Source organism: Lygodium microphyllum, chromosome 10 (genome assembly GCF_053477565.2).
Source record: "Lygodium microphyllum isolate KBCC chromosome 10, Lygodium_microphyllum_v1.1.10, whole genome shotgun sequence".
NCBI classification, from domain to species: domain Eukaryota; kingdom Viridiplantae; phylum Streptophyta; class Polypodiopsida; order Schizaeales; family Lygodiaceae; genus Lygodium; species Lygodium microphyllum.
Genome location: NC_141144.1, coordinates 80,374,280 through 80,386,919, shown reverse-complemented (window position 1 = coordinate 80,386,919; position 12,640 = coordinate 80,374,280). Strand labels below are relative to the sequence as shown.

The 12,640-nt window shown below is 40.0% G+C and overlaps 1 protein-coding gene across 1 annotated transcript; it reads right to left on the bottom strand.

Moving 5' to 3' along the window:
• Nucleotides 1–302: 302 nt before the first annotated feature.
• Nucleotides 303–5,146, bottom strand: LOC148030210 (beta-phenylalanine coenzyme A ligase-like). The gene is made up of 6 exons (XM_087686477.1): nt 3,743–5,146; nt 3,386–3,575; nt 2,852–2,997; nt 2,534–2,601; nt 2,356–2,458; nt 303–637 (listed from the first exon to the last, which is right to left on the bottom strand). Exons 1-6 carry the CDS (start codon nt 4,895–4,897, stop codon nt 524–526), a joined length of 1,776 nt encoding a protein of 591 aa, XP_087542603.1. The 5' UTR covers nt 4,898–5,146; the 3' UTR covers nt 303–523.
• Between the last annotated feature and the right edge of the window lie 7,494 nt (nt 5,147–12,640).

The following is a 12,640-nucleotide window of genomic DNA, read 5'->3' as shown; positions in this document are numbered from 1 at the left end:
CATCAAAATACTCCAAATACAAACTAATTAGAGTTATATCAATGATCAACGGTACATTCCAATGCCATCAAGACAACATGACTTAATATGCAAAGACAAAGAGACTTCATGTATTTGACACCTCAAACCTTGAAGAACACTACTTTCATTGGCTAACAATGGATATTACTCTTTTACATAGAATCGTACTACACCAACCTAGCATGAGAGAGTAGACCACACAATCACAATATGCTCCACACAATAGTTCCTAGTATCGATTTAATTTATGCTACTAAATGGCCTTAATATTTGGACATATATAGTGGAAACTGCCTTAATTGTCAAAATTGTGTCTTACATAAAAAATGGAAAATTTGTAATCATCTCAAACTCCATTGGTAAGCTACCTTGGGCTCACGCATTCAACTTAGCAATTTGAATGGAAGCATATATTAGCACAACCAATTGTCACTTCATAAGATAAATGGATTTATGTGGGGGTCATAACTTGGATGGTATTCTAGTTTTTAATTCTCGCACATCACAACTTGGATGGCATTCTATTCTTTAGTTCTCGCCGTAAAATTTTCCCAGCTGGAGATTTAGGGATTTCATTAACAAAAGTGACATGTCGAATCTTTTTATAAGATGCCACCTGAAAATTCAACAATGGCATGTTAACTCTTCATATGAAGGAATTTTAAACAAAATGTAAACCTTACATGCCTTAATTTGATATTGGTTTTTAATTTGAAGAAAAAGACAATTCCTGATTTAAACAAGGTGTAGCATGAATGTACCCTTGATTCTTCAAGTACACCATAACCAAAATTATAACATGATTTTTAGCAAGGAGTTCAAGCAAACACATAACATTTGTCAAAACAAATGTAGTCCATTTGCATGCCATATTTATCAACTCTCTTCTTCACTCCATTTGCACATCATATTTATTGACCCTCTACTTCACTCCATTTCTCAGAACTTTTCCACCATACTTACAACTAATCATTGAAAATGATAATGGAGCATCTTTCAATAATGTGAAATGTGGCCCTATTTTCAATGAATGTAAAGCAACATCACCTATCACCAACTTGTAACACATTGATATTCTATCCATGCTACCATCATACTTCATTGTACCACCCTTAACGTTATCCTACTTTATTGAATATTTCATTAGGGCTTCACTTGGGCAAATAAATAGTAGGTAGACATGGTCAGTTAATGTAACTTGCATTAACCTTGTGTGAGCAAACATAAGACCACATAATATCACAATCTTTTAAATTCCAATATCCTCCAACTATTTCTCACACTATTGCATGTGATCTTTTGGCCCTTAATTGAGCAAAACACAGAGTTGTAATTGCAAAGCTACATGGTTTTGAGTAACCCCTTACAAGTTGAGCAATTGCAAGTTTGAAGAAATAAACTGAAATGTAAAGCTTGGGAGTTGATATTCAACTCGATATGAAATTGTGTATTGTAGATAGGATATATTATTATCACTTTCTTGTCAAATAGCATATAAAGATCCCAAATTATTAACCATCTAGTATTGCTAAATTGATCCTACTCTTGTGTTTTTAACCATGTCTACTTAATGCAAAAACCAATACCCTAAAGCTCTTATGGTAGCATTGACCTGATGCAATAATTGAAAAGGAATATTTGCAAAAATGTCTAATTTAGCTCTCAGGAAAAAGATATTAAGGAGCTCTTTGCATGTCACTAAATTTGCCCCTTTACCCTTCTCCACCAACACAGAACACCCCCACACCCCAAAAAATAGAAGAAAGCAAGCAAAAATAAAAACCATAAATGCACTTTCATAAAGAAAACTAGGCGCTCCGCACCTAGACTCGCCCTGGCGGGCGCGATTTTCGCGACAAGGGCGGGTGCTGGACGCGTGGCACCCGCCCCCGCGTTTCTTTGTGGGGAGGTTGGGGGCTGCCATGTGGCACCCGCCCCCAACCTCCCCTTAACTAATAGTAAAGATAAGGGTAATACTCCCCTTTCATGTGACAAGTTTCTATCATTGTCCTTGTTATAATCTAGTATTTGCCCTTATGCCATGCCGCTAAGTCTCTTCCACATGTTTATGTTGCATGGCCACTAGCAGTTTATGGGTCTGTTTCCTTGTGATAGATTGGAGAGTGTGGTTAATTACACGATTGTTTAAGGCCATAATAATGCTCTCAGGATAAGTAGCCTAAGTAAAATTGCTCCCTTTCACCACCTATTCCTCAGTGGGTTCAATAACCGATGCTACCATGATGTATGCATACAACCACATGGAGAATCATCGATGTGGATACATCAACAGCGACATCGCTTTGAAATCATGCAAGAAAACAGAATAATCACCTGTTGGGATACAAAAGCCATCACAGCTGCCTCTGTGAGGCTGCTTCCTGTCCTTCTGACAACAAATGCCATTGGGATCTCACCAGCTTCCTCATCAGGAAGCCTGCACAAACAGACCCAGTTGTCAGTTACACTAAACTAACAAAGGTCTGCACAACGCCTTTCGAATTGAACTTACGGTATCACAGCTGCATCGACGATTTCTGGGTGGGACAAAAGCACTGCTTCCAGCTCTGCTGGTGCCACCTGCAATTTTCCACCAGTCTCTAGCTCATATAGAACAATGATCCATCATAATCAGCATTGGTATCTTAACACACATGTATAACAAATCAGCTTCTCAAGCTGGCAAGGTGAAGCTCTAAAGGCCTCAGGGGTCAATGCACTATTAAGTTGTTGAGAATGCTTCATGATAACCCAGATTAAGTTACATGAACACATATCCATCAAGGTGAAAACCTGATATGCTCTCCTCAGAACAAACAGACTTACTTACCTGCAAGCCCTTGTATTTTATTAGCTCCTTTATTCTGTCTACCACATAGAGATATCCATGCTCATCAAAGTAACACAGGTCTCCAGTATGTAGCCAGCCCTCGGCATCAACCGTCTCAGCTGTGGCAGCAGGGTTGTTATGGTAGCCTACATAAAGAATGAACTTAGGACCATGAGAACCATTCAGGTGAAGCTCGGTACTATTACTTCAGTGGACCATGAGAATGCATCCCTTGAGTGTTTAGTCCACATACTAGACCAAAGGTGGTCACACAGAAAATGCAGATTCATAACCCAGTCAATGCTCATCTTGTTTGCTGCTCAGAGAAAGAATGGACAATAAAGTGGAGGATATCAATGTAAGGAGGTGTCAATGGTATGATAACTCAGATGGCACTATGTTAGGTGATTCAACTGACTCAGGGCCTTTCAACAACCCACAACCCCGCTTTAGGCTATGATCAGACACAGACACGTATAATGCATGCACTGCCATGAGCTAAACGCTTATAAAACACTTTGAACTGATCTTTACCTTGCATAATGCTTGGCCCTCTCAGCCATAATTCCCCTTTCTCATTTGGTTTCAGAAACCTTCCAGAGCTTATATCAAAGATTTTTGCTTCTGTATTTGGCACAAGCAAACCGACCGAATCATAATGTTCCATTTCCTCTTCAGTAGCAGCCATTGTTCCCATGGCTGTAGATTCTGTCAGACCGTACCCCTGGACAGCAAACAGGCCACTGTTTCTTTCCGATGTTTTGCATTGGCGCTTGATTCTAGCAAACAGAATTGTGAATTTGGCTACATGAATTGCTTAGATCACCGTCATTTATTCAAAGTTAGAAGTGTTTACATGCGAGTCAGATACAAAAGACCTTGGAGGCTTACCTGTTTGATGTAAACCTTTGGAAACCGTGCTTTGAATGCTGTGACTAACTCTTTACTGAGAGGAGCTGCACCACACATGGCTGTTTTTAAGGAGGATAGATCAAATTTACCCACCAAGTCCATCTTTGTGAGAGCCAATAGGATTGGAGGCACAGCAGGTAGGATTGTTACTTTGTAGTGCTGTATGAATTTTAACATGTCCATGAAATCGAACTTCGGTGCCATGACAACGCTGCATCCCATAACTGGTAGTGCACAAGAAAACAGCACCAGTCCATATACATGAAAGATTGGAATCATACAGAGGTACACTGATTCAGGCTTGAGAATGCCACCCTCTAGGCCAAAAAGAATGGATACCAAAGCGATCAAGTTCTTGTGGGTGATAATCACCCCTTTACTGGTGCCGGTGGTTCCTGACGAGTACATCAGTGCTGCTGTGTCATCTTGCCGGGCGGGGATTGCTGGTAGCAGGCTGGGATCTGCAGAGAGAAGCTTGGCTAGAGTGATGGTCCGACATGGCCATGCCGGCATTGGAGGATGCGAATCCTGTGTTTGGACATGCGATAAGAATAATTTCAGCTCTGATTGTACCGATGCAGGGTCTGATGACATACTTTGGAGCCGAGAGGCGAGGTTCTGGATGTCGCCCATGAGTGTGTCAGAACCTGGCTCTGGCAGAAGTACGACAGCCATGGGGGGGCAGCCCTTGAGCTTGGGGAGGAGGGAAGGGGTGGTGTAGACGAAGGCAGGGCAGGCATCGGTGACCTGCTTGGCGATCTCAAGTGGCGAGCTGACGGGGTTCGCGAGCGTGATGACGCCGCCGGCGAGCATGGTGGCGATGATGAGGACAGGGGAGTGGATGGAGTTGGGGGCGAGGAGGAGGGCGACGTTGCGGGGGCGGAGGCCGAAGGAGGCTAGGCCGGCGGCGGCTGACCGTATGCGGGAGCGGAAGGCGCCATGGGAGAGGGTGAAGCCGGAGGCGGAGTCGACAAAGGCGGGCCAGTGGGGAGGGGGTTGGGGGGAGAAGGAGAGGACGAAGGCAGGGAGGGTAAGGGAAGGGTCAGAGGGGAGGAGCACCTGCTTGCGTTTGCTGTGGAAGGTGAGGCTCTGAGGGCAAAAGCCGCTGTCATCCATAGCTATGGTAGGAGGCATCCTCTCTCTCTCTATCTCTCCCCTTGTGTATGCTCCCTGGTCTCCGTTGCCTGCAGATGCTTGCGTTCTCTCTTCTTCTGATGCAGAGCCCTTGAATGCCGTCGATGCTACGAGGTCTGTGCCTGTCTCTTCAAGAAGACAATCGATCCCTGTTCTTCTATGCTCTGTTTTTTCAGCTATCCTTTCTTCTTCTTCTTCTTCTTCTTCTTCTTCTTCTGGCTTTCTTTCTTTCTTTCACTGTCAGTCAAGTCTACTCTAATCAGAATGATCGGATTTTGTCCCGCTAGTTAGACTTAAGTTTACCCCGCAGGGAAGTGTCCCGTTGTTACCCATAGAAGAATGATCGGATTTTGTTCCGCTAGTTAGACTTAAGTTTACCCCGCAGGGAAGTGTCCCGTTGTTACCCATAGAAGACCGACTTGAAGGTTCCTAATTGACCTAACAATCACCTATCAACAACTACCTCACATTCGGAGGTGTCTCTCGAGAGGTTTCTTCTCCGGAAGGAGCGATTGCCATACCTTTGGTTCATGGAGTACGACGTTTTTTTCCAGAAGCAGACTAACAATTTATGAAATTCCTCGCGATGCTCTGGCACAGCCGTTATACCTTTTCCTTAAGATAATTTATAGTTCGGGTTCTGAGACCAAACCCTAGGACTAACAATTTATGAAATCCCTCGCGGTGCTCTGGCACAGCCGTTGTACCTTTTCCCTAAGATAATTTATAATTCGGGTTCTGAGACCAAACCCTAGGTAAGTCAGCGAATCGGCCCTACTTAGACTTTCTTCCTAGTGTTTGTTTTTTGGAAAACCTCTGGACTAACCGAGACTACCCTACCATAACACTAGATTTGTCGGGAATCCATCCACCCGCTTTCCTTTCTTAGTTATCTAATTACCTACCACATTACGTGAAACATATAAAAATAGCTTCATTAATTAAAAAGAATCCTTATATGCATAGTTGTTCGTTTGCGTAATTTACTAACAAATATACAATCAAAATAAAAAAAATTCATTGATTATGTTCCATAATGTGTGTTCTCCCGCCCATACAAGAAAAAAATTATAATTTCATGTGTTGCCTCATTCGACGCATCTGCACGTAAGTAAGATCAAATCCACCTATAACTAGTGTTTTTAGGTGTCCCAAGTAAAACTCAGACCATACAAGGGATCAAGTAGTTCTTAGGTGCATAAATGATTTACTAGCTAGAGCCCCCCTGGCACCCTATCCACCTCCTACTTAATACAATCCCTATTAGGAGACCTCTCACCATCGAAGCCAGTCCATTCTTCCGCGACGGTAAAAACATCCCATCTTGGTATGAGGATTCAACACCTATCCTTAGGAGAGGTATAGGGATCCTCAATTTTTATTTATTCCAGTACTTAATTCAATTAGGATCTAATCTAGAAAATCACAAAACAATATTGATATCTTCAAGCAATTATGACTTCAATTAATCATGCGACTTTCAAGTGATGATTAATCTAGTAGCAATCGATACTTGAATTTGATATAATGAACTCTTCCCCTTGGAATTGAAATAAGGGCATCTAGATTTTGGAGTCTCTAACTTCCCAGTTTAAGGTTTATTCTTGTAACCAAGTTTCTTGGCCTTAAGGCAATTTATTTAACAGAGTTCTTTTCGATTATTTTTAAAATATTCTATCAAAGCTTCTAGATTAAAACTATATCCTTGACTATTTTCTTCAGGATTTTCTTCTTAATAAATTCGTATTGAATTCTCTAGTCTTGTTTTCTATGGGGTTAACATTAAAATTCCTCATGATTTCTCTTGAGTTCTAGGTTTTCATAGTTTCTCTAATAGTTTCTAACCTATAAGATATTCTAATTATTTATCAAGTGAATACTCTAAGATCGTAGCATTTCTCAAGAGACTTATCTTATTTCTATTAAATTCGGATAGAAATTTTTAGAAAAGCATGTGGTATCGCAATTGATAAAGGATTGTTATCCGTGGCCATGACTCCGTTAGTGCCTCCTGTGCTCGCAACTTCAACTGTTGCTTCCACGTTAGTAGGGCCATTTTCGATTTTCACTTTTGAATTCTTTTTCTTCGGAGCCATGACAGAAATATGATTCGTAAAAGAAGAAGAACACGACAGTAATACCGATTAGCAAGGGTGTAAGACTCTTGATAATAATGATGGATATTGCGGGATTCAATGATGTAAGCCTCATAGATAGTTCTTCTTGCCTCGTGGAGTGCAATACTTCTCTTTCTCTAGTAGACGGAATAGGAATGAGAGTAGAGATATGACTTCTAACCGGATTGATAGAATATGATAAAGTTATTCATGTCTTTTCTTCTCGAATTAGAGTAGAAGAGGATGAGAGACCTTCAGTGTATCCCCTTTCTTGGGTTGAATGGAATGATGTCTCTTCGTCTCGCGGAATAGAGTCTTCTCTTTCTTGATTAACGTCTCGTACTCATCAAGATTGCTCTTGACCCTCTCTTCTTGGTCATCCCTAAGCCCTCAATTTATAGTTTTGCAATGGGATGGGGTAAAAGAGAGGACGTTTGCTATTTAGCATTTTTCGATGACAAAGAAAAAACTCTTTCTTTTAGCGATTTTGATGACATCATTGATTATGTCAGAGAGGGAGCTCCATTTTTGTAGCGTGAAAATAAAAATTTACAAATATATGGATGAGCAGGGCTTTAAGTGGTGCACAGATCGGTCGCTATATGCTCACGTAGTGAATCCTGGAAGGTCCCCAAGAACAATGAACACTATCTTTTTGCACAAATTACAATGTAAAAAGCATAAACGACAAGAACAAGAGACCAATTGGGTACAATCTCCCCCCATGCCTTATGTGAGCGCTTCACAAAGCATGTATTTTATGTATATTTCTTCTTCATGCTCAATAATAGCCCAATTTACAAAAATATATCAAGCTTTTAGCTTTTGAGTTTGCTTTTACAAAAATAGGAATAAAGTTAATGGACGGTGCCCAAAGAGTCTGGCACGCCCAATACAATGTCCAAATAGAAATAACATAACCGTGCGCAAGGGCGCATACAAAATAATAATAAATAATCAATGCCTCAATAGACATGACAAAATATAGGCGTGGCGCCTATCAAAATATAATCCATAGATCGAATACTCGCTATCCTCCAATGCTTTCCTCCGCCACTGCTGCTATCTCTACACATCAACTGAAGCATTCACAATCGTTAGTAAAATAATACAATTAAACTGACAAAAGTGAATACCTAGCAGTCTTCAGCTACATAAATAAATCAACTGGTTAGAAATAAATCCTAACCTTAGTTTATTATGAGTGCGCACTCTAAACTCATAAACGTTTATTAATTTAATATGCATTTTGCGGAATCACCCGCTATGGAATCACCCATGTACACACTAAATTAATGAAACGCCTGAAAAGGACAGGCGTCCCCATCAACTTCTCGCACAAAGAATCCACTTTGTGTATGAGCCCCGGTCATCAAAGTTTACGGAATCCACCGTAAAACCTCACGGAATCCACCGTGGCACGGAATCCACCGTGAAATATGCCTCCTGGCATCATACCCCCGATAAAACCTCACGGAATCCACCGTGACACGGAATCCACCGTGAAATATGCCTCCTGGCATCATCAAGAGACTTACATGGAATACATCCTGAACTTTTAGGATTTCAGGAAGTTATAGCTTATAAGCATTAGGTCCAAGAGCCTTTATAACTTTGTAAGGTCCATAGTATCTTGGGCTTAGCTTCTTGAATTTTCCCAAGGATAAAGAACTCATTTTTAGGTGTATACGGATAAAAACCTTGTCCCCTTCTTGGAAGATTTGCTCTTTTCCCCCTAGGTCAGCATAGGCTTTCTGTCGATCCTTGGTAGCTTGTATATATTGCTTGATGGTTTTTGACTTGTTTATCCATCTCTTCAAGCATCTTTTTAGAAGCTTCAACCTTCAAGGTAGGGTCGCAGAAGTTTAGTGGAGTTAGGCATTCTTATTCGGTTACATATTTAAGTACATCACTTTTGAGCTTCTCCCAATGATAGCTTTTTCTAACTACATTGAGAGTTTTGGCATAGCTAGGATGTCCTGAAAGTGGAGAATGATGAGCTTCCCATAGTATATTCTTCTTAAGTTCTTGACTTGAAAGAATACATAATCTTGTCCGGATGTAGACAAGTCCTTCGTCAACACAGAAGTTAAAAAACTTTGTCTTGAGCTTAGAAATTTGTTCTTTATTTTGAATTTCATTCAACATTTGCTGATATTTGGGATCATTATTCACCTTCTCCTTGGCTAGCTCGATGATGGGATTGCTAGGCATTGATATCATTGTAGTTAGTGTTTGATCTCTAGGAGGTTCTTCTAAGATAAGTGTATTGAGAAATGATTTGCGGCTTAAAGCATCTGCAACTACATTCTCTTTTCTTGGTCTATATTTGATCTCAAAATCATATTCTTGCAAGAATTCGATCCACCGATGTTGCCTCATATTTAGATCTGGTTGAGTGAAGATCCATTTAAGACTTTTATGGTCGGTTACTAATGAGAATTTCTTTCCAAGTAGATAATGTCTCCATAAACAATATCATAAATTTGGTTGATATAACCCTCATTTCTTGAAAATGTTTGAATAGAATGTATTAATAAAGTCAATAAATTTTTCATCATGATTTTCAAATTCTTATTGTCATGATTTCTTTATGACCTGTAACATGATTTAAGCTCGTAGATCTTATAGGAAGCAAAAGCACTGGAAAGCGACAGAATTAAGGACAATAGTTTTACAAAAAGATAACTGTTAAATCCTTATTCAATCTCGCTGGAATATGGAACTATAGTACTTAGCCAGTCAGATAAATAACTTAAGAGCGTGGATTGCAAGTAATTCCAGGTCATGAGTAGCATAATTTCTCTTGTGAGTCTTCAATTTTCTAGAGGAATATGCTATTGGATGTCCTTCCTTCATGAGTATACATCCCAAAGCAAGAGAGCTCGCATCGGTCACCACTTCGAATTCTTTGCTAAGATCAGGTAGTTTAAGGATCAAGGCTGTAACTAAGCTTAGCTTGAGCATGTCAAAGCTAGACTGTTCAACTTGGGTCCATTTAATGGCAACTTGCTTCTTGAGTAGGTTGGTGAGGGGTGTAGCAATCAAAGCATAATTCTTAATAAAGATCTGATACCATCCTGTTAAACCCAAAAAGATACGAACTTCACTTATGGTGGTTGAACTTGGCCCGGATCTACTGAAATTCCCTCTGCTGAAACTATAAATCCTAAATACTCGATTTGCTTCTTGAAGAATGCACACTTCTTCTTAGTATATAGCTTGTGAGTCCGCATTGTCTCAAGAATTATTTCCAGTTGTGACTCGTAACTTCCTTCATCCTTGGAATATGTTAATATGTCATCAAAGAATACAAGGACAAAATTATCAAGATAAGGTCTGAATATATCTTGCATTAATCTATTGAAGGTAGCAGGGGAGTTTGTTAATCCAAATGACATTTCAATAAACTCGTAATGACCGTACCTTGTGTTAAAAGTAGCTTTTGGGATATCTTCTTGCTTGATTTTGATCTGGTAATACCCTGATTTGAGATCAATCTTTGAGAAAATCTTCGCTCCTTGTAGTCGATCAAGTAGTTGGTTGATCCTTGGAATTGGATACTTATTATTCATCATTACCTGATTTAGCCCTCAATAATTAATGCAGAGATAGAGAGTCCCATCATTCTTTTTCTAAAATAACATCAGAGCTCCCCAGGGTGAGTTATTGGGTCTAATATATCCCTAATCTAAGAGCTGCTTGAGTTGTTCCTTTAGTTCTATGGCTTCCAAAATGGACATTCGATATGGTCGCTTTGCAATTGGTGCAACTCCTGGTACTAGCTTGATTTTGTAGTCGACTTCTCTCTATGGTGGAAGTTTAGTTAATTCTTAAGTAAATACATTAGCATATTCCTTCGAGAAGCTTTCACTAATTGAATCTTTGGTTTCCTTGCTTCTCCCTGTGTGGTCACTTATTGTCCTACAAGATTCAAGAATGTGACTTGGCCCTTTTCACAATGAATATGAGCATCATTGAGAATTAACCAGTCCATTCCTAACATGCACTCATAGGTTCCCAAGTTCATCACTCTGAATTGCAAGTTGGTTTGATTTCCACCTAAATTAAATTCCATCTTACTTGTCTGTTGTGTTGAGGAAACTTCTTTTCCATTAGCTAACTTAGCTATCAGCCCAAGTGGATGTATTGTGTCTATGCCTAGTTTTCTAGCACACCTTGGTGATATGAATGAATGTATGCTTCCACAATCAATCAAAATTTTAAAGGGTTTACCATTGTAGGTTGATGGTGTTTGAATAACTGAGAGCTGTCGATTTGGTCCCTTCTTGTTGAGAGAGGTGTGAATTCTCGTTCTCTTCATGTCGGTTTCCAAGGTGAGACCTTCATTATCTTCTACTTTCTTGAGGGTTATGTCGGCAACTCTTTCTCTAGTTGTGGCTCCCCGACTTTGGTCATTATGGAACTTACTTTGGCGTTCGTTTTGTTTGAGTTTTGGGCATCGCCTTTGGATGTGGCTAGGTTCGTTACAATAATAGCACCTGAAAGTATCCTTATTATCACAAGTAAAGTTCTCCACCGCTGACGTCTTAGCCTTCTTGCTATTGGCAAATTGGAATTGACCTTGGGCTCTTTTTGCATAGCCCCTAGTTATATTTCTATTTTGGAACTTATTATTCCAAGGCTTATTGTTTCTTAGTTTGTACTAGAGTCCTTGTACAATCGGTCTTGAACTTATCAATGCGTCTTGGAGGTCAGATGGACACATTCAAGCTTGTGTCTAGGGGATCATCCAATACGTGGCAAAATTTGGATACTTGTTGCGCAATATCCATAAACAGTGTATACTTGAGAAGTGTTACAAACTTTGAGTAATAGGCTTCTAGTGTCATTCCAAGTTGCTTTAGACCAAAGAATTCATTCATCTTTTGCATGTGGTATGTTGGCAGAATATACTGATTGCTTTGGTTGCTGCTAGAGGATGGAAATTACAGCAAATGGACGTTAAGAATGCATTTCTTAATGGTGGCTTAGCAGAGGATGTCTATATGGTTCAGCCAGAAGGGTATATTCACCCTGATTTTCAGCATTATGTATGCAAGCTGAAAAAGGCACTGTATGGGTTGAAGCAGGCTCAAATAAACATTTATGACTTTGAGGTTTTCCATCCATCTTATCCTCTTCAAATTGGTCTAAAGGAAGAAAAGATGGTTTGTGTCGATATAACAATATCCACCGCTTATCATCCGGTGTCTTTCCTGATATAGTGGAGAAGGATCATAGATGCGATCTAGAATTTGCATTACTTGCATTATCCATCCATAACCCACAGAATGCATTGCCCATCCATAACCCACAGAATGCATTGCTGATGTAAACATTGCTCAGAAGATTAGAAACTCACTAGGAACCACTCCCAATCTTCATCTCTCTCGGTAGGATAAAAACACATATTAGCAAGGGAAGGAAAAAGCAACTCATATCTTAGGCTATAGCTACCAATTTTTTTATTTCTTTTGGCTCTGATACCAGTTGTAATGTACTCGCCCTTGATTATGTGACGGATAATGTTTTAGTTGCCCAGAGTTTACCTTCTAGCTATCGCCATCCGTACTCTAACAAGAATGATCAGATTTTGTTTGGTTAGTTAACCCTAGGTCTACCC

What these genes read in the sequence shown, in the direction of transcription:
- LOC148030210 (XM_087686477.1), bottom strand. Translation starts at nt 4,897, where the DNA reads ATGCCTCCTACCATAGCTATGGATGACAGCGGCTTTTGCCCTCAGAGC. An exon ending in TAAAATACAAGGGCTTGCAG is followed by an intron (nt 2,602 to 2,851) that starts GTAAGTAAGTCT and finishes GGAAAATTGCAG; the next exon opens with GTGGCACCAGCAGAGCTGGA. An exon ending in GTCGATGCAGCTGTGATACC is followed by an intron (nt 2,459 to 2,533) that starts GTAAGTTCAATT and finishes CTGTTTGTGCAG; the next exon opens with GCTTCCTGATGAGGAAGCTG.